We start from the raw sequence: 22,991 nt of genomic DNA, 5'->3' as shown, positions 1-22,991 counted from the left end.
GGTTATTGTTTTTTTAAAAAAACAAATAGGTATTGTAAGATAAGATAGTAGTATATGTGATACTTTCAGAAATCGTTTTACAATGAGAGAAAAATACTATTCGTCACTGACTGCAACTAAACAGTGGTCCTTTTCCTTCTTTATTTCTTTGCGAAAAGGAAGGATGGTATTAGACTTGAAGCACAGTACAACCTCAAATTACAAAGAAGACCCTTAAGGAGATGAAAATTACAAAGCAGGCCATCGAGAGCTTCTCTGACATCTTCCTCAGCGAGAACTGACAACTGGCGTGCATGGTCCTTTTCTAACTTTACAAGATTTCTCATCACATCGAATCTTTGAACGCATGCATGACGTATTAAATATAGCTAAACAAAATAAATAATTACACAGTTTGTCTGTAATTTGCGAGATGAATGTTTTGAGCCTAGTTAACCCATAATGAGATAATAATTACTAAATACAAACAAAAGTACTACAATATTTTCCAACTTCACTTTTATGCATCTAAACAAGGACTGAAAGTGTAAAACTGTAGTCTGATTGAGACATCGGATTAGGGGCTATATAATGTGCATAGATACCCTGGACCACATTTTTTGACTCATTGGTAGGAAAAAAAAATACTAATAGATAGTGGCATGACCAGTTGGGTCGTCAACGAGTCGCATCAAGAAGTCAAGAGAGTGATGTTAACATATGCTGCTGATCTGTTGCGATGTCGCATGATGATAGCGATGGCTTTGACAACTTGAAGTCATAAAGAGGGTCAACAGTTTTATAACATAATCCAAGCCTCCAGAACTCCAAGCGCCCAGCATTCCAGCAAACAGCAAGGAGAAACGGCACCCGTCAACACGGGGAGGACTGATGCACTGTCAATGTCGTCGACTGAGGCCCCGTTTAGTTCTCAAGAAAAATTTTCTGGCCCTACAGTAACTTCAAATATTTGATCACTAATTAAGATTACTAACAAAACTCATTTTATAATCCCAGGTGAAATCGCGAGACGAATCTAATGAACCTAATTCTGCAATGATTAGACAATGTCGTGCTACAGTAAACAACCTCTAATGATGAATTAATTAAACTTAATAGATTCGCCTCGCGATTTCTCGTCCATCCGTGTAATTAGTTTTATAATTAGTGTTAGAAAAGGTGTTCCCCAAAAAATTTTGGCAACTAAATGCGCTCTGAGGCGGTCAGGGTGGACACGCCGGCCTGGGTGGGCACGCTGTGTCTGTAATATCCCAGTTATTTAGATAATTTTTAATTTCAAGCCAAGAGAGATTAGAAAGTTGACCAAAAATTTGACTTTCTTAATCGTTGGTCAGTTGGACGATCGGGCACCGCGGTTACGTAGATCTTGTCGAAACGAATCCGTTTGACTATACACATGGCAAGTTTGGATAAGGGATGAATTGATGGCGAGCCAATGAATCTAGGCCATTGGATATGCATTAGGTTTCTGTTTCTGATTTCTATCGACACCTTCTTGGGCCGACTCCTGTTCAGCGCCGCCTCCGTTTTTTTTCCAGCGCCGCCTCCTCTCATCCCTGGCGCTGCCTCCTCTCATCTCTAGCGCCGCCCCTGCCCCTAAGCTTGCAGCCCCAATCGGCGAACCTCTCCATCCACGAGAGCTGCTGCCATCACCGGTTGCTCATTAGGTAACTCTATTGGTTTGCCTTGTTGTTGCACGTGTTGGTTCCTTGTGCTAAAGGGGCGTGTCGTTTGTTGCTGCTGGGCACAGAGTAGAGGGAGGATCGGCTGCTTCCTGGTGGTGCTCTGCTGGACGCAGGGGGCAAGGAGGCAATTAAGAGGGCAGCAGAGAAAGGGCAGGGCAGGAGAAGGTTTGACAAATTCTAGTAGCGAGCGTGTGGCGCCGGATTTCCGACAAAGTTAAGGCAAGTGCAAGGACGAACCTCTTGATGTGTGATTATGTTTGTGGCTTTCTTGCTGGTCTTGGGCGACGTTTATTCAATGTCTTTATTTTATGTCAATTCCTTTAAGAATCATGTCATAATTTTTTGGTTCTGTCAAATGTTCAAGATTCGTGTGTTGCCTTTCATATCATTTAAGTGCCGGAGGTTTGTATAAACACCGGTTGTGCAATTTGGTTCTTATGTTCAGATTCCTATGAATAAGTGCTGGCCACACTTATTCGGCTTTGTCGGTAAATGCTAAGGAAGTTTCAAGTGATGTCCGTTTCAGACGGAAACTACTATTTCATTGTTGTTCCATGATTTTGGAATCCCAGTGTTCATGTACTTGCAGTCATTTTACCAGTTCCAAATTGTGCTTGCTGAGTATTATTACTCACTCTTGTGTTTATTTGGCTTTTAGGTACCCACTGATCAAGTTTGCATGGGATGGGAGTAGCCACTTCATGATGAGCATGCACACAATTTTTTGCGATTCATTAAACAAATCTCTAGGCTGAATTATTCTTTTGATATCGAGAACTGTCGTGTGGTCGTTTGGATGTCGCTTAAATTCGTTTGGTCATGTTAGTCGATGTGGAGTTCTTAAACTGTTTATATATACCATTGTTATTATATTACTTGTGTGCCCGCGAATGTTAGAATTTATAGAGGAGACTCTGCCAAAATTTACTAGAATTTTTATACTTAGTGCAATTTAATGTCTTTAGCAGTACCCTCTAGGTATGTCGTTACTTGGGGCGTTACAGTTGGTATCAGAGTCAGGTTTATTTCCTTGTTATATTGTATAAGGCTAAACATTTGAAACTTCATTTAGGCCTGCAATTAAAATTTGACACACATATGCACAATAGGATGGGTTGCATGGGCATTTTCTGCATTTTGTCTTTCGCTGTCTAATTTCCTTTATGTGCTTATTCTTGCCATGTTAACGTGTTGTTAATCGTACTTTATTGTCTTTCCAAATTTATTAGAACTATGCCGCCGCGAAGGAGTGCACGCAATGCTGCGTGCGGGAGAGGTCGTGGTCATAGTAGAGGCGATGTTAACCAGCAGGTTAACAATGAACAAGTGAACCAAGGTTATGAAGAGGTTGAAGGAGGGGAGGAACACTCAGTTGCTGCTGGAGCTCCCGTCGGTGGTGGTGCAAATGCCCCGGTTCAGGCAATGACGTTTACTAGGTGGATGTCTATGCGCTTGGATACCTTTGATGGCTCACGAATGCCTACTGATGCAGCTGATTGGCTGCGCGAGATGGGGAAGGTCATGACTGCATGTAGGATGACTGCTGAGGAGATGGTCCTGTTTATTCCTCACCAGTTGACGGGCCAGGCTGATATTTGGTGGGTAGGAGTATGTGATGCATGGATTCTTGCTCGTGGTTCTATCACTTGGGAGGTTTTCTTGGCGCAGTTCAGAGCTAAGTATTATCCAGACTCCTTCAGGGACAAGATGAATAATGCATTGAACCACATTCAGCAGGGGGACAAGACAGTGGATGAGTATGAGAGGGATTTCAGCAACATTGTTCGCTTTGTCCCTAGTGTTGCAAGTGATGAGCGTGAGAAGGCTCGGAAGTTCTTCACGGGGCTTAATGCTCGGTACAGGGAGGTGATGGGAAGAAATCCTCCTACCACTTATATCACAGCAGTTGAGGAGGCTAGGGGTATGGAGACTCAGTTTCAGCTTACAGTGCTCCAGCAGAGGCGTAATGGAAATTCGAGTAACACGGGGGGTGAACATAAGAGGGTTCACCAGGAGGGAGGAGAGCCTTCGTAGAAACCCTCTTTCAAGAAGTCTAAGAGAAACCATCCGTCTCAGCAGCCTTCCAAGTCCAAGCAATCAGGGGCTCAGTCTTTTTCGGGCCAGCACGGTGGGAACTCCTCATCATTCATGCGTCCTATTCCAGGACAAGGTTTAATTTGTTTCAAGTGTGGGAAGTCGCATCATGCTTTAGAGTGTAGTTTTTCGGGTACATGCAACATTTGTGGCAAGGAGGGGCGTAGTAGCATGATTTGCAAGAGAAACCCAAATTGCATCATCAAGTGGCAACGTTCAGGTTCTTCTTTTGCTGGATCCACTTCAGTTGCCAGTTCCAGAGGTTCGGCTCTTACAGTTGCTACTCCTCGCGGCACAGTTCAGATGATGGCCGGTCCCCCACCAGCTCCATATTCTTCGTGTCCACAGTACTACTATCCTCCACCGGGTTACTATTGGCCTCCACCTCAGCTTCCTACACCACGTGCTCCTTTACAGATACCTGCTTCGCCTGCTCCTATAGCTCAGCTTACTTAGTATGCAGCGGGAGGTTCTAGTTCGACTGCACCTACTGGAGTTTACACTATGCCTACAGCCTCTACTCTTGGACGCCTAGATGTGGTTTCAGGTACTCTTAATGTTGATTCACATGATGCTCATGTCTTATTTGACTCGGGTGCTACCTTCTCGTTTATTTCACTTGATTTTGCAAGAAGGGCCAATATTTCTAGCCAGCAGATTTCTGAGTCAATTCATGTTAGTTCTCCTGGGTGCTTGATATCTAGTTCAGTGGTGTGCCCGGGTTGCATTGTTTCTATAGGTGGAGATGACTTTGTGGCAAATTTAATGGTGATTCCCTTACCGGTTTTTGATGTTATTCTTGGTATGGATCGGCTACATCGCTATAGAGCTGTTATCTCTTGTTTTTGGAAAACTGTTACACTTGAGGCGCCACCAGGACAGACCATAAATTTTCAAGCAAATCCACCTAGTCTTTGTATACTGGTGATGGCGTGTCTCTTTCTAGACCGTCGCTCCGTAAAGACCAGCTTTCTTTGGAGCCTAGTTGAAACGTCTATCAAGTCATTGATTATTGAGAAAATTCTGGTAGTGCGAGACTATCCTGATGTCTTCCCTGATGAGCTACCACGGATGGCGCCCAAGCGTGAAGTGGAGTTCCGTATTGATCTTATACCTGGCACTCGTCCTGTATCTATTGCCCCATACCGTTTGTCCCGCCCATTTCAAGAGGAGTTGAGGAAGCAATTAAATGATTTGTTGTCAAAGAAATTAATTCGGCGGAGTGTGTCACCATGGAGGGCCCCTATGCTATTCACTAAGAAGAAAGATGGTAGTTGGCGTATGTGTATCGACTATCGTGGCTTGAATGCTGTGACGATCAAGAACAAGTACCCATTGCCCCATATTGAGGTGTTATTTGAGCGATTGAAAGGGGTTAGAGTATTTTCTAAGATTGATCTTCAGTCTGGGTATAATCAAATTCCTGTTCGAGAGGAGGATATTGAGAAGACAGCCTTTTCCACAATGTATGGCCATTATGAGTTCGGAGTTATGTCTTTTGACTCACTAATGTGCCCCCATACTTCATGGAGACAATGAATAATATGCTTCAGGGATTGGAGGAGTTTGTCGTGGTGTTTATTGATGATATACTTATCTTCTCCAAAATTGAAGCAGAGCATGAGGACCATTTGAGGAGAGTTCTTGAGACTCTAAGGAGTCATAAATTTTATGCTAAGTTCAAGAAGTGTGAGTTCTGGCTTTCGAAAGTTGGTTTTTTAGGACATGTGATTAATAAACATGGCATCTCTGTTGATCCGGGCAAGGTTTCTACTATAGTGGAATGGGAAAGGCCAACGAATGTCAAAGAAGTCAGGAGTTTCTTGGGTATGGTAGATTATTACCGGTGCTTTGTAAATGATTTCTCTATCATTGCTAAACCTATGACAAAGCTCACTCAGAAGAACGTCAAATTCGTGTGGACTCAAGAGTGTGAGCATTGTTTTCAAATGTTGAAGGAGAAGTTGGTGACTGCTCCTATTCTTACCCTCCCTGAGCCCGGTAAATATTTCACTGTTTATTCAAATGCTTCTCGTGTAGGATTTGGTTGCGTCCTTATGCAAGATGGGAAGGTAATTGCCTATGCATCAATGCAATTGAAGACACATGAGCAGAACTACCCCACTCATGATTTAGAGCTTGCTGCGGTTGTTTTTGCACTTAAGATTTGGAGGCATTATTTATATAGGGAGTCATGTGACATTTTCACTGATCATAAGAGTTTGAAGTACATTTTCACTCAGAAGGATCTGAATTTGAGGCAAAGAAGGTGGTTGGAGTTGATCAAAGATTATGATCTAAATATTCAGTACAAGCCAGGCAAAGCAAATGCGGTGGCTGATGCCTTGAGTCGTAAGACTTCTCCTCCTACCTTGAATGCTTTAATAGTTGATTTTGAGCGGATGGATATATCATACTGTTATACCAGAGTGACAGAAGCAAAGACACAGTTGATTCTATCGTCAGCTATACCAGAGCGTGTATTGGAGGCGCAACAAAAGGACCGATTATTGCTAGATGTCAGGAAACGTATTCATGAAGGGAAGGTTGGGGATTTCACCTTGGATGCTTCTGGGGCTGTTCGATTTCGTGGTCGCCTATGTGTGCCACAAAGGTCTCAAGTCAAAGAGGATATACTCAAAGAGGCACATTGTACTCGATACACTATCCACCCTGGTGAGAATAAAATGTATCATGATTTGAAGAAAACTTATTGGTGGTAGAGGATGAAGATTGATGTGGCCAAGTATGTGGCCTCATGTGGAATTTGCCAGCGGGTGAAGGCTGAGCATAAGAGTCCCGCGGGAAAGTTGCAGTCCTTAGAGGTTCCTATGTGGCCTTGGCATGATATTGCTATGGATTTTGTGGTTGGTCTGCCACGCTCTCCGAGGCGACGAGACACTATATGGGTTGTAGTTGATCGACTGAGTAAGGTGGCTCATTTTATTCTGATTAGGTCCACAAGTACAGCCGGTGATTTGGCACCTATCTACATGCGGGAGATAGTGCGATTGCATGGTGTACCTCGCACCATTGTTTCAGACAGAGATGCCAAATTTGTTTCTAAGTTGTGGGATAGTTTGCAAAAGGCATTGGGCACTACCTTGAGGATGAGCACTGTTTTTCACCCTCAAACAGATGGACAGTCTGAGCGGACTATTCAGATCTTGGAGGATATGCTTAGATCATGCGTACTATCTTGGAAAGGGAGTTGGGGGGATCATTTACCCCTTGTGGAGTTTTCCTATAATAACTGCTATCATTCTAGCAATCGTTGTGCTCCATTTGAGGCTCTCTATGGGAGAAAGTGCAGATCACCACTTTGCTGGGATGCAGTGGGTGAGAAGGCTGTTTTGGGGCCGGATTGGGTTCAGCAGACCACTGAGCGGGTTGCTGAAATTCGAGAACATATGTTGCCAGCTCAAAGTAGACAAAAAAGTTATGCTGATGTGAGAAGACGAGACCTGGAATTTGGAGAAGGCGATGAGGTACTTCTTAGGGTGTCTCCTACCAAGGGTGTTGTGAGATTTGGTACTAAGGGAAAGCTTAGTCCAAGATTTATTGGCCCGTTCATGATCAAAGAGCGTGTGGGCAAGTTGGCTTATCGATTGGAGTTGCCTGAGTCGATGAGAAGGGTTCACGATGTATTCCATGTCTCGATGTTGAGGAAATATCTAAGGGACCCAGAACACCATATTACTGTGGAGCCAGTTACCATTGAGCAAGATTTGTCATTGGAGTCCCGTCCGGTCAGAATTCTGGAAACATCAGAGATAGTCCTTGGACGGAAGACATTCAAGTATGTGAAGGTACTATGGACTAATCAAACTGAGCGCAAGGCAACATGGGAGCTTGAGTCACAGATGTGTGAGAACTACCCTGAGTTGTTTCCATCTGCTGAGTAACCATGCCCTTGTTTATACTATTATTTTCAATATTCTTTTTCTACACATTAGCCATAAAGAATTCGAGGGCAAATTTTGTTGGGGGAATGTAATATCCCAGTTACTTAGATAATTTTTAATTTCAAGCCAAGAGAGATTAGAAAGTTGACCAAAAATTTGACTTTCTTAATCGTTGGTCAGATGGACGATCGGGCACCGCGGTTACGTAGATCTTGTCGAAACAAATCCGTTTGACTATATACATTTTAAGTTTGGATAAGGGATGAATTGATGGCGAGCCGATGAATCTAGACCATTGGATATGCATTAGGTTTCTGTTTCTGATTTCTCTCTACACCTTCTTGGGCCCGACTCCTGTTCAGCGCCGCCTCCGTTTTTTTTTCCAGCGCCGCCTCCTCTCATCCCTGGCGCCGCCTCCTCTCATCCCTAGCGCCGCCCCTGCTCCTAAGCTTGCAGTCCCAATCGGCGAACCTCTCCATCCACGGGAGCTGCTGCCATCACCGGTTGCTCATTAGGTAACTCTATTGGTTTGCCTTGTTGCTGCACGTGTTGGTTCCTTGTGCTAAAGGGGCGTGTCGTTTGTTGCTGCTGGGCACAGAGTAGAGGGAGGATTGGCTGCTTCCTGGTGGTGCTCTGCTGGACGCAGGGGGCAAGGAGGCAATTAAGAGGGCAGCAGAGAAAGGGGAGGGCAGCAGAAGGTTTGACAAATTCTAGTAGCGAGCGCGTGGTGCCGGATTCCCGATAAGATTAAGGCAAGTGCAATGACGAACCTCTTGATGTGTGATTATGTTTGTGGCTTTCTTGCTGCCCTTGGGCGACGTTTATTCAATATCTTTATTTTATATGTCAATTCCTTTAAGAATCATGTCATAATTTTATGGTTCTGTCAAATATTCAAGATTCGTATGTTGCCTTTCATATCATTGAAGTGCCGGAGGTTTGTATAAACACCGGTTGTGCAATTTGGGTCTTATGTTCAGGTTCCTGTGAATAAGTGCTGGCCACACTTATTTGGCTTTACCGGTAAATGCTAAGAAAATTTCAAGTGACGTACGTTTCAGAGGGTAACTACTATTTTATTGTTGTTCCATAATTTTGGAATCCCACTGTTCATGTACTTGCAGTCATTTTACCGGTTCCGAATTGTGCTTGCTGAGTATTTTTACTCACTCTTGTGTTTATTTGGCTTTTAGGTGCTCACTGATCCAGTTTGCATGGGATGGGAGTAGCCACTTCATGATGAGCATGCACACATTTTTTTTTGCGATTCATTAAACAAATCTCTAGGCTGATTTATTCTTTTGATATCGAGAACTGTCGTGTGGTCGTTTGGATGTTGCTTAAATTCGTTTGGTCATGTTCATGATGAGCATGCAAAATGAACTAAATTCGTTTGGTCATGTTCATGATGAGCATGCACACATTCGTTTGGTCATGTTAAATTCTTTTGAGCATGCAAAATGAACTAAACAAGGCCGTAGCCGGAGATGCATGGCAGTCGGGTTGGGTCAGGGCGCTCGTGCTTGCCGGCCCTTCAATCAGCTGGCTTCTCATCTGCCTCTGCTGGGTGCACCTACTGCCTCCTCCACAATTAAGCTCCCGTTACTAATTACCACCATGCTAGTTATTATAAATGTTCAAGTCCGGAACTTTTCTTAATCATATCCAAAAAAATTACCACCATGCTGGCTACTGCTGATAAGCCGGAGGCTGATCAGGCAGTTACGGCTGCACGCATCTGAAACTCTCAACTTCTTGGGTCCTACCGATCCAGCATCTGGGCAAGGTCGCTGAGCGTTGCTCCCTTTGATTTCTTCTGAAACTGAGCTCTTGGTCTTGGCCAGAGCTGTCCCCATGCTAGCTGCTGCTTGGTCAGTGGCTCACTGCACATGCGAGCGCGCACCCACCAGGGAAGATTCCGATCAAGGCCCAGCTTTCACTAACCGGAGGCAGCATGGCACATGAGAGCGGCTGCCATGGAGTTTCGTGATGATGAATGTCCATATATACTCTGTGAACTGGACAGAAGCTATATTGTAACACCCGCTTGTTTAGGTGTTTGATCACGTGTTTTATACAAAGTTTAAGCTTTCAAATTGAGTCAAATTTGGATCAAATCCGGTCAAAATCCGTACAGAATTTCTGAATTGTTTTATTTTGGCGGCTGAAATTTGTAAAACGCATAACAAGTATATGTGAAATGATAAAATACAAAATAAGTTTTGTTTGATTGGTTAGATCAAGATCTACAGTAGAAAAATGTTCATGCTTGTTTAATATCATTTTTACCTCTGCTTGAATTTAATTTGTGCTTAAGATTTTTTTAATTAGTTTATGCAGATCTGTTAGTCCAAAAATCACAAAATTTATGCTGTAGCTTAATTTATTCATGTGTAGTTCACTATAAAAATTTTAAGTCTAGAACTTATATATATGTCTAGTTTATTTGTTCAGTTTGTCTTGTTAAAGCTAAAAGAAATAGGTTCTGTTGATTATAATTGTTTTTGATAGAAATACTTTAAGGAAAACCCCTAAAGTTTAAATAGGCGCGGTACCTAGGGTTTGAACCTTGGGTGGGAGCACCCCGACCAGTGGCCTTTGCCACTACACCATGAGCCCCTTCGCTGTTGATTATAATTGTTCGTAATTTTTGTTGCACTTGTTATCTGCAGCTAATCGTGTTGGTTTAATTGTGCTACCAGATTAGGGCTGGAGGATAAGTTTTTGCATTTAGTTAGTTTTAGCTATAGCTTCTCCTTTTATAATATAACTAAGCAACTCTTTTATGCATAAGCCATTTTTGTTGGTGATATACCCAAGAGGCAATCATAACAATATGGATTAAAGGCCCACATGGATATTTATCCATGAGCAATTAGGGTTACTAATGGTCCTACATGGTCGATGGCCCATTAGCGCGCTCTATATATATGTGGGAGGGGGCTAGGGGCGCCACATCCTTGCCGCGCCTCAAACCCTAGCCGCCCTCCCTCCTCCTGGCCGCCGCTCTCCCAGCCTTGCACACGGTGCTAGCACATCGGCGCATGGCGTTTCTTTTCCCGCACGTGTGGACTCCGTGGAGGCGCTGCTGCTATTGCGGTGCTGATCGGCAATGAGGAGACGATCCATTTGTGACGTGATCGACTATTTCCTCTACATCGACGTGCGACTACGTTGGACGAGTCTACTCCAACGCATCTTCCGCTGCGCTGCGCGTCCAGGGATAACGATCCATGATCATCTGCTTGCATGAGATCCTTATTGCTAGCGTAGCGTTTCCTTACAGTGGTATCAGAACGATCATATTTAGCTTTTGGTCTGGATATGCATATAGAGATATGCTTTGATTAGGGTTTTGTAATCTGTTCATATGAGATGTATAGATTGATGCACGGTGTGGGATTGGTACGAATTGATTGCATCACGATGACTATAGATTGGTTTGTGTTCTTTCTCTATTGTGCGCACGACTTGCCCATATCGGCTGGAATCACCATCTGGGCTAACTGTGCAAACAAGAAGAGATTGAGCCGACATATCTGACTCGTGTGGTGTGGTCTTCTCCGATGTACCTATCGCGATAGTCAATGTGATTGACTAGTGAAAATAAGGGACATTGTGAATGCCCTAGATCGGTTTGATTGGATCAATCCGATGAGATTTTCATGGCGATTCTGTTGATAACGGCTTTACATACCCCTACGGTAGAATACGTTCTACGCTTAACTTGTTTTTGCAGGGTGTGATGTGAATGGTATGGCCTCAATATCATGTGATGATCTATGTGTAATGATTTTTGTGACCTGAGTGTCACCGTTACAACAACCGGGTTGAGGTTGTCCCATTATTGTATAACGGCCTGTGTGTCGACATGTGATGCTTGTTCTCCTCATGTAATTTAATTTACTAGCTATTAGATGTAGTAGCTTAGTATTCTTTTTCATGGAGGCTTCAAGCATAATGACGATGATGATCACCATGGAGGCAGGAGTGATGTCGATGGAGATCACAGTGGAACCATGGAGATGGAGACCACTATGATTCAATTGGCCATACTATTCACAATATAATATGATTATATGCCTGTGATATTTATTTTCCTGTCTTACTATTCTTTCATGTTTTCATATGGTCGATATGTTTTTGTCATGATAGAATAGCTTCCCTTAGAAAAGTTGAGTTCACTAGATGCCTTTACCAATAGCTACACCTATTAGATTTTGATCATTGTGTGGTAGGTCTGCCAAAGTAGGGTGCCATCAACAATCATAATAAATGGGGTGGATGTTGGACATTCGCACACATAGTATTGGTTACTCAGCATAGCTATCAAAACGGTTTTGGGCTATAGGCATATTGTTGGAGCCGGGGCATAGGATGCCACCCAACGAACAAGAGTCACATAGGGATGTGATTAACAAGTTTGTTGTTTACCTACGTCACTAACTTTCTAGTAGTAAAGCCAAAGCTCACTAGGAGTTTAGTGAATATGGATCTTGGTCCCCTATATGTCGTTAGAGGGAAGACGATGTTGATATAGTGGGAGTGTCTTTTATTAAATTTATTAATAGAAGAATTACATAAACTTAGTACTGAAACTTTGCATATTTGTGTTGTAGATTATGGCTGCTAATAACAATTCCAATTTTAACTTGCGATCTGTGCTTGAGAAAGAAAAGCTCAACGGAGCTAATTTTATTGATTGGTATCGCAACTTGAGAATAGTTCTCAGGAATGAGAAAAAAGAGTATGTTCTTGAGAAACCATATCCTGATGACCTCCCTAATGGTGCAAATGCTGCAGCTCACAGAGCTTATGAGAAGCACTGCAATGACTCACTTGAAGTTAGCTGTCTCATGCTTGCCACAATGTCCTCTGATATGCAGAAGCATTATGAGAATGCGGATGATCGTACCATGATTCAGGGACTGCGTGAGATGTTTGGGAACCAGGCGAGGGCTGAGAGATACAACGTCTCTAGTTTCTTGTTTGTGTGCAAGCTGACTGAAGGTAGTCCAGTTAGTCCTCATGTGATCAAAATGATTGGTTACATAGAGAGCTTGGAGAAACTGGGTTCTCCCCTCAATGTTGATCTGGCTATAGATGTTATTCTCCAGTTGCTCCCTCCGAGCTACAAGCAGTTCATTATGAACTTACATATGAATAGCATGTAGAAAACATTGAGTGAGTTGCATAGCATGCTGAAAATAGCACAGGAAAGCATTAAACAAAATACCAATCATTTGATGATTGTACAGAAGGAGAATAAAAAGAGGAAGCGTTGAACGCCTCCTAAAGGAAAAGCTAAGAGAAAGGTTCCCAATGAGCCCTCAAGCTCTAAGCAAAAGCCAAAGGTCAAATCTGGACCTACTCTTGATGATGAATGCTTCCATTGCCATGCCAAGGGACACTAGTCAAGGAACTGCAAGAAATACTTGGAAGATAAGAAAAAGAAGGGAGGTTCGACTTCCGCTTCAGGTATTTATCTTACAGAAATTAATATTTCTATATCTTCTACAGATTCATGGGTATTTGATACCGGTTCGATGATTCACACTTGCAAATTATTGCAAGGCTGACAAGGATTAGAAGATTTGCAAGAGGCGAGCTGGACGTGCGAGTCGGCAATGGAGCAAAGGTTGCTGTGTTGCAGTCGGCACCTACCACCTGTCGCTACCCTCGGGCTTAGTTTTGGAATTAAATAATTGTTATTGCATTCCTACTTTGAGTAAGAACATTATCTCTTCCTTATGTTTGGAGGAAGTTGATGGTTATGAGATTGTAATAAAGAACAAGTATTATTCTATTTATTATAAGGATTTACTTTATGGAGTTTGTCCATTGGTGAATGGTTTATATGTTCTTGAGCTTGAGGATAAAGATGTTTGTAACATTAATGCTAAAAGGCTTCGTCCTGATGATTTGAATCCCACTTTTATTTGGCATTGTCGATTGGGTCACATAAATGAGAAGCGTGTAGAGCAGCTCCATAAGGATGGTCTGCTGAGTCCATTTGATTTTGAATCAATTGGCACATGTGAGTCTTGTCTACTTGGGAAGATGACTAGGACACCATTCACTGGTCAAAGTGAGAGGGCAAGTGACCTATCGGGACTAGTACATACTGATGTATGTGGACCAATGAGTTCAATTGCAAGGGGTTGTTTTCAGTACTTCATTACTTTTACCGATGACTTCAGTAGGTATGGGTATATTTACTTAATGAGGAACAAGTCTGAATCTTTTGAAAAGTTCAAGGAATATCAAAATGAAGTACAAACTCAACTTGGCAAGACAATTAAATTCCTACGATCTGATCGTGGGGGTGAATATTTAAGACACGAGTTTGGTGATCATTTAAAATAATGTGGAATTGTTCCACAGTGGACTCCGCCTGGAACACCTCAGTGGATTGGGGTTTCTGAACAGAGAAACCAAACCTTGTTGGACATGGTAGGGTCGATAATGAGCCAAACTAATCTTTCAATTTCTTTTTGGGGTTATACTCTTGAAACTGCAGCGTTCACACTGAATCGGGTTCCAACTAAGTCTGTGGAAAAGGCACCATATGAGATGTGGACTGGGAAATGTCCCGGATTGTCTTTGTGGGGTATCCGAGGGAAAGCAAAGGATAGTATTTTTATAATCAAGCGAAAGGCAAAGTGTTTGTTGCCCGCAATGGTGTCTTATTAGAGAAAGAGTTTCCCTCAAAAGGAGTTAGTGGGAGCAAGGTGCAACTTGAAGAAATTCAGGATGTGCCTGAAACGGTTTCAGCCCCCACTGAACCTTCACGGGATGAACAAGAAGTTGAAGAACCCGTTGTCGAAGAACCAGCCCCACGAAGGTCTATAAGGGCACGTTGTGCACCTGAAAAATTCACGCTCCTAACCACAGAGCAGCGTGACATATTATTATTGGATAATGATGAGCCTAAGACCTATACTGAAGCAATAATGGGACCAGGAAATGGTTTGGAACCATGAAATTTGAAATAGAATCCATGCACGACAATCAAGTTTAGAACTTGGTTGATCCAATTGAAGGTGTTTGACATGTGGATTGCAAGTGGATTTTTAAGAAAAAGATAGACATGGATGGAAATGTTCACATCCATAAAGCGCGATTGGTGGCGAAAGGGTTTAAACAGATTCAAGGTGTTGATTATGATGAAACATTTTCGTCCGTCGCAATGCTAAAGTCTATTCGGATTCTTCTAGCTATTGCCGCATTTTATGACTATGAGATATGGCAAATGGATATCAAAACAGCTTTCCTGAACGAAAACCTTAGTGAGGATGTGTATATGATACAACCTGAAGGTTTTGTCGATCCTACAAATGCTAGAAAAATATGCAAACTTCAGAAGTCCATTTATGGACTGAAGCAAGCATCTCGGAGTTGGAATCTTCATTTTGATGAAGTAGTCAAAGGGTTTGGCTTCATCAAGAATGAAGAAGAGCCTTGTGTTTGCAAGAAGACTAGTGGGAGCGCACTTGTATTTCTAGTTCTATATGTTGATGACATATTACTGATCGGAAATAATATTCAAATGCCTGAGACTATTAAATCTTCATTAAGAAAGAGTTTCTCAATGAAAGATTTAGGAGAGGCAACGTATATTTTGGGCATAAAGATCTATAGGGATATATCGAAAAGGCTAATTGGATTAAGCCAAGATACATATATTGTCAAAGTATTGAAAAGGTTCAATATGCAGGATTCCAAGAAGGGTTTTCTGCCGATGTCACATGGTGTTAGTCTCTGCAAGAGTCAGTGTCCCTCGACACCTGATGAGCAAGAGAAGATGAATGCGATTCCATATGCCTCGGCTATTGGATCCATCATGTACGCCATGCTTTGTACACGCCCTGATGTAGCCTGTGCTCTAAGTGTTGCAAGCAGATACCAGTCAAACCTAGGAGAGGCTCACTGGGTTGCAGCTAAGAATATCCTTAAATACTTTAGAAGAACTAAGGATAAGTTTCTTGTCTATGGAGGTGAGGAGGAGCTCGTTGTAAATGGTTACACCGATGCTAGCTTCCAAACTGATAAGGACGACTTCAGATCACAATCTGGATTTGTATTTTGCCTTAATGGTGGAGCGGTGAGCTGGAAAAGTTCCAAGCAAGAGACGGTGGCAGATTCTACGACAGAGGCCGAGTACATAGTAGCTTCGGAAGCTGCAAAGGAGGCTGTTTGGATCAGAAAGTTTGTTTCTGAGTTGGGGGTTGTACCTAGTGCGTCCAGTCCAATGGACCTCTATTGTGATAAAAGTGGTGCAATTGCACAAGCCAAGGAGCCTAGATCGCACCAAAAATCCAAGCACATACTGCGACATTATCACCTGATTCGAGAGATAATAGATAGAGGTGATGTGAAGATATGCAAGGTGCACACAGATCTAAACATTGCGGATCCATTGACGAAGCCCCTCTCATAGCAGAAGCATGAGGCACATATGAGTTCCATGGGTATTAGATACTTGCATGATTGACTCTAGAGTGAGTGGGAGATTATTGTAATCATGTTTAAGTTTGTGTTTTAATAAAATGTTATTTGTTTCTTGAGCAACTACTTTACATTGATTGTCAAGTATGTGACTTGTCTGTGAAACTATTTGTACATTGTGATGTTGTTCTAAATGGTCTCTAGTCTACATCATTACGTGGGACAATAATGATACAACGACTAGCACATGGATTAATTGATGAGTATGTTTCACGAATCATGATATAGAGATATCAAATTAATGATGTGGACACATGTTAGTGAACATGGTGTTAGATTGACTCACTCCGAGACACTGCTGGGATTGTTATTTTATATGTGTCATCAGTTGGTCTCGAGCGATACACCTACTAGATCCTTAAACCTGAGATCGTCATTGTTTCTCACTGTGCATAGTGGTGCGTTTTGGGGCTGCCAAACACTACTCTGTAACTGGGTAGCTATAAAAGCAGTTTTCGGGTGTATCATGAAACAAGGAATGGGATTTGTGCGGATCAAGATGGAACTTGCCCCTCCTAATAACGGGAGAGATATCTCTGGGCCCCTCGAGATAGTTGGATTGGGAAGTGCATGGCCATGCCAATGTGATTAATGAGTTAATCATGGTGACTAAAAGTTAGTCATATTGAATCCACTATTTGATCGAGTGAATGGTTGAGCTATCATAAGGGTGGCATAAATCTCGCCTTGAGCTTGACTGATATCATGTGGCAAAAGGACTAGTGTATGTATATATCTAGGTTCAGCCGTTATAATCTTTATGTGCATTCGGAAGTCAGTATGCCCTGCTAGGTGCCGCTATTGACTTGTAGTTTGGAAACGGTTTCCGCCCATGACCGTCTACACATGAACCTAAGGGGTCACACACTTAAGGGGTTGGAATGTTGGAAACTTTGGCTCGATGATTGTCTCTAGTGCAAGTGGGAGATTGTTGGTGATATGTCCAAGAGGCAATCATAACAATATGGATTAAAAGCCCACATGGATATTGATCCATGAGCGATTAGGGTTACTAATGGGCCTACATGGTCGATGGCCCATTAGCGCACTCTATATATATGTGGGAGGGGGCTAGGGGCGCCACATCCTTGCCGCGCCTCAAACCCTAGCCGCCCTCCCTCCTCCTGGCCGCCGCTCTCCCAGCCTTGCGTGCGGTGCAAGCACATCGGCGCATGGCATTTCTTTTCCCGCACGTGTGGACTCCTTGGAGGCGCTGCTGCTGTTGCGGTGCTGATCGGCAAGGAGGAGACGATCCGTTCGTGACGTGATCGACTACTTCCTCTACCTCGACATGCGACTACGTTGGACGAGTCTACTCCAATGCATCTTCCGCTGCGCTGTGCGTCCAGGGGTAACGATCCATGATCATCTGCTTGCATGAGATCCTTATCGCTAGCGTAGCGTTTCCTTACAATTTCAGCAGCTTCTTTTTGTTCAATTTGTGACGCATGTTCTCTCAGCTAGAAGAGCATTTGGTTAGCCTTAAGTTAATGTGGTTTCATGCTTAATTTGTTTAATAATTTCTGGATAACCTTTTCCTTACATAATGAACATGCTTAGCAACTAAACTTAATTTTGGTAAGGGTTTATTAAAGAAAACACTTCAGACTAAATGATGTTTGAAATCTGAACTCGCACATCACTACCAAGCCGTTTCCTTTGTGCACTGTTTATTTTGTTTGCTTGGTAAACGATTGCCCACTAATATCTTTTCTTTTAATGCACTGCATTGCATCAAAGAGCACTCATGCATCATGTCGTTGCAACTGTTGTTCTAATGCTTGCATTGCATCACTTCATTCGTGTAGTCACAACGAGCAACTTAGTCTACGAGCTGGTAGCTGAGCAAGACCTGGAGTGGGAGTTAGGATCTCAAGGAGTACGAATCAAGCCCGCCCAAGTCTGCGATAAATACTAACTACACTTAGCAGAAGGTAAGTCCTGGAGCATAATCTATTATTTTAAATTATGAACTGTCATCTATTTACTTACTATGTATTACGTTCCTAAGAGCTGATTGAAACCATATAATTACATGATCTCTAGGTTCCCTCGGTTTACACTAGTATGTGTAGGTCGATAGTACTACTGTGCTTAATAGATCGGACTCAGTAGAAGTCGAGTGATTTTCTGTCAATCACGAAATGTAGGATCTATGGATACTTACAACAAAAGAGTAAGAAATAATGACGCGATGTATGAAATGACCGGACAAGGAATGATATTGAGATGTAAGTTATGGTGACATGATAGGATTCTTGGGTATCTTAGCCCTGTATGTGTCTCAATTAAGGCCCGGTTGTTGTTGGCTTTGTTGGTCGAGTTTGAACAATACTAGCAACATGGAGGAGGTAGTCGAACCCAGTAAATTTAGTACCTTGGTCATTCTGGTATTTCAATTATGTTGCAAACATAGAAAATAGTATACCTGATTAAACTTATGGTAAAATCTTAAAAGTAAAGATTCACTGTTAGTAGTTTTTTGGCAAAATAAACCTACCAACCAAAAACCTTACATACTAGGAGTCGGCTAATAAGTACGTATATACCACTAGCTAGTTGCCGCGGAAGTCTTGATGAATATTAGTTGCTCAGGATTTGTAGTTTAATTTATTCCAGATCCTAAGGACATAGATTTATGTCCTTACTACGCTAAGTTCATCCTCTTAGTGTGGAAGGTTGGGAAGTCTTTTAACCGGATGCTTGACTATGATCCGTTGCCACCCCTACCTCCATCGGCAGATCCGTCCCCTCTGTTTGGGTTCTGAGGAGGGATTGGATCGGTGCAGAGGATGTGGATAGGGCTGATGGTGCCAAGCCCGTCTGCATTCTTGATGCGCATTTCTCCGGAATACACTACTAGAAAAAGTGGCATTCGTCCACCTCCGATTAGTACCGGTTGCTTTAAAGCCGGTACTAATGTCAATTTAGTACCGGTTCTACAACACAGTGCCCCCCGAGCCATTTAGTACCGGGTCATATCTCCACCCGGTACTAAATGCCACCATTTAGTACCGGTTGGTGTTATAGCCCGGTACTAAATGTCTCCCGGGGGCCCCAACTATTTAGTACTGGTTTTTAACACCACCCGGTACTAAATGGTGGCATTTAGTACCGGGTGGTGTTATGGCCCGGTACTAAATGATCCACCTGGGTTACTTCAAAAGGATAACATCTTTCATCCCCTCACATGGATTGTGTGGATGGAATGGTAAAGGAGACTACGCGCGAGGCCACGTGTCACAAGTTCGAACCCCGACGCACGCGCATTTATCCAGATGTATTTTTTTCTAAAGGATGGTACATTTAGTACCGGGCGCTGCGACCGGTACTAAATGGACCGTCCATTTAGTACCGGCCAGCCGGTACCGGGCGCGGCAGCCGGTACTAAGGGCGCCAGGCGCCCGGTACTAATGGCCCTTTTTCCTGCCGTGATATCAACTTTATCCTCAGCTTTGACGGTAACAAAAGACACTAGAGTAGTCGTAACTAGGAGTAGTAAAGGGTCTTAATTTTTAGTCTAGATAATTTAAGGACCGGATTCTAAAAGGGCCGAGTTTTTAAAGATCCGAGCTCTAATCTTAAACAATTTTGAGCTAAAAATATTAAGAACCAAGTTGGATTGTAAAGAAAGCATTAGGACTATGACCCATTGCCACTCTTAGTCATAACTAGTGACGTAGATGGGATCGATGAAAAGAATGCCGGCGAAAGGGTTAGTGGAGAGATAACTATATGTTCACGGTTCATATTTCCATCACCTCTGGATAAGGCTAGGAACTGATCTTTGCGTGTGACTTGTGCTCCCCACACGCCACACTAGCGGCCAAAGCGCACTATCCGCAGTACCGACCTTTTGTTCCATACTTTCTTGACCTGTCACTAAGAGCAAGTATTATGGTGGACTAAAAATAAGCTAAATGCTGAGTTGAAAGGGAGAGAAGAGGAAAGAGAAAAAAATGGGCTGTTAGCTTACAGTCAGTTTCGACACAAAAACCAAAATATTTTGTGAGATAGACAAGTGGACCATGTAATTATGTTGCAGAGCTAAACCATTATACAAGTGGACTGAAAGATGAGCTGCAAAGATTCTTGCAACCAGCAACAAGCTAAATCATTACCCTTACTCTAAAGTGGTGTCACCTTTCTGAAGTTCTCACGTGGCGTCGCCAACCAGAACTGGACACGTTGGTGGCGCTGGATTTTGCCCGTTTTACGGTCCCCCTGTGAACCGCAACTTTTCAGTTCAGACCAGTCGCCCAACTACACCGTACGGAAGAACACTACAGAGTGGAGAGATGAGGAACCATCCAGGAAATTCCCTTACCCTGATGACCGACCTGTGCCTTTCTTGCTTTATATATAGGGTCAGGATCAAGCTGCAAGCTCCTGCCGCGTGCCGAGCTGCTCCGTGTTGTTCTTCGAGCTGCAAGCTCTTCTTCCTCCCCTCCGCTCTCCTTCGAGCTCTCGGCCAGCCTCGCTGGCCTGGGATTCTTCCTCCTGCGCCCGGCTCACCTTTGCAGAGTCATCTTACAAGGGGTACACGCTTCTCTGATCATAAATGCGTCCTTCACTTACCAGCATCATGTTTTATGCGAGAAACATACAAATAAGCAGGCTGTGCATCACCGTATACCATCATTAAAGAGCATGTAAAAATACATCGCAGGCTGTTTATTAGGGGTGTCGATTAGTAATCTTTAGGTGCACTTCTAACCCTTTTTAGTTCAAAATTTTGTACTTACTTCTCCAAAATCAAATCTTATTTTAGAAAATTAGTACAAAACTTTGAACTAAAAAGAATTGGAGGTGCACCTAAGGGTCATCAATTTGTACCCCTACTATTTATCTGTATGTTTTTACACTTTGTGCATACATACGTCGTCTCTGGTATGCCCCCCTCCCCCAATTGCGCCTAGAAATAAAGTGGATCCAGCAAAAACCTGATTATTGAGTAAAAATATTCCAAAGATGGAAAGTTTAGATTATTAATTTAGTTAATAGCAATTTACAAAAAATAATAATTTCTACCTACAGTGTTCATGTTTTGATGATACTAGCATGGTACGATGGAGACTTCTTGTACTTTTGCATGAGCTGTTTCTTTATGATAGATGGAAGATGAAATGGACTTAGAGCAGCTATGTTCAGGGCCCAGGAACGAGAAAAATCTACACGAATGTTTAGGGGGTACTATATGTTTAATTGATGTTTTATTCTTTTATCTGTATATACTTCTTGAATTCAGCTGTTGAGGAATTTATCAGATTTATGTTGCAGTTGCAGGTGTATTTGGCGGTTACAGTTTCCAGGTACGATTTTTGTGGATCTATCATGTATATCTGTTGTTGAGAGATATGTCCCGAAGTACTAATATTGTTTTTTTACTACTACTACTAGACTTTTAGTCCAAGTACATGTTGCAATAAGCTAGCACCTACTGCTAATATAACCCATTCGGTTTCTTTATTATAGATGGAAAGTCCATTTCATTCTCTAAATGTGTTAGATGGTGAAGCAGCAGACGAGGAAACAATCATTGATGACTTTGACATCAAAGATTACGTGGACCCAAGCATGCTAGGTTTTATTTCTCTCATTCTCTGCTACATAAAGCCTATGTTTTATATTTTTTTAATTATTTGCTATATGCGTAATTTTGACCATTATCTACAGCTCATATAAAATAAAGCAATACATTTATTGTCTAACTAAAACATTTATAAAAGATAAATAAAGCATATACATTTATTGTTCATCCAAATAGGATACATTGTAATCCGGACAAACCTGGTTAGATACATTATTGTAGTTGGTAATACATGTATATCGTCTACTCCCTCCATCCTGAAATATAGGGTATTCTGGAGTTTTTAAGACAGATTATGGCTTTGTAGTAAAGACTCTCCTACCCCTAATTATTAAGCAATTGGAATTCTATTTGGGTTACTAAATATGTGCTAATTAAAGTAGCATGTCATTTCTCATGCACCTGCTCCACATGCACCTCCCCCTACATGGTTGGATGCATGTCTTTCTGTTGAGAAATATTCGAAAATGATGCACAATTAAAATGGTTGAGTCCACTCTCAACCTAAAATATCTTATATTTGTGGCCAAATTTTAAATCCTAGAATGTCCTACATTTCAGGACGGAGGGAATATATGACTTGTTGCAATTACTGTGAACTCACGTATACAGGATATTCGTGATATATGGTTCATGCAGGTTGTTTCTTTCCAAGTGCCGGTTTGGGGCATGGAAGAAGAGGACCTCGCAGGAAAAGCATATCTGCGAGGGTAAGCACACACAATCTGTAAGATGGCATGTATCTAGGGAACATATCTAGTGGAAACCACAAACCTTCATGAAAACCCATACAAACCATGGCAAAAAAAATTGCCTAAATTCCCCAAAAAATCACACATTTAGATGATATGATGATACACAACCTTGTAAAATATCTTGTCCAAACTCGACTTCGTTTGTGAGATATAAAAATAACAAATTTATAACAAATCATCTGGACAGATTTTTGGCTTGAAATTTGTTATTTTTATATCTCACAAACGAAGTCTAGTTTGAACAAGATATTTTACAAGGTTGTCTATCCTCATATCATTACATGTGTGATTTTTTTATGAATTTAGACTACTTTTTTGCCGTAATTTGCACGGGTTTTCACGAAGATTGCAGTTTCCATCAGATATGTTCCCCATTTATATATATGGTAAAAATAAAATTTATGGGTCTAACCAATTTGGTCACTCAATTAATTTGGCCAAAGGGATTTATACG

The 22,991-nt window shown here is 42.2% G+C and overlaps 1 protein-coding gene and 1 long non-coding RNA gene across 2 annotated transcripts; both read left to right on the top strand.

Annotated features, from left to right (window-relative positions):
- Window positions 1-2,918: 2,918 nt before the first annotated feature.
- LOC120688906 lies at window positions 2,919-3,719 on the top strand. Its single transcript, XM_039971257.1, has one exon. It carries the CDS (start codon window positions 2,919-2,921, stop codon window positions 3,717-3,719), a length of 801 nt encoding a protein of 266 aa, XP_039827191.1.
- Window positions 3,720-8,057: 4,338 nt separating this feature from the next.
- On the top strand, window positions 8,058-9,088 carry LOC120687236. The gene is made up of 2 exons (XR_005680662.1): window positions 8,058-8,199; window positions 8,283-9,088. It is a non-coding gene; the product is annotated as an uncharacterized LOC120687236 (long non-coding RNA).
- Window positions 9,089-22,991: the final 13,903 nt, after the last annotated feature.

The sequence above is a fragment of the Panicum virgatum genome, chromosome 9N (genome assembly GCF_016808335.1).
Source record: "Panicum virgatum strain AP13 chromosome 9N, P.virgatum_v5, whole genome shotgun sequence".
NCBI lineage: Eukaryota > Viridiplantae > Streptophyta > Magnoliopsida > Poales > Poaceae > Panicum > Panicum virgatum.
This window is presented reverse-complemented; position numbering and strand designations above follow the sequence as displayed.

Coding starts and splice junctions, on each gene's coding strand:
- LOC120688906 (XM_039971257.1), top strand. CDS start 2,919: ATGCCGCCGCGAAGGAGTGCACGCAATGCTGCGTGCGGGAGAGGTCGT.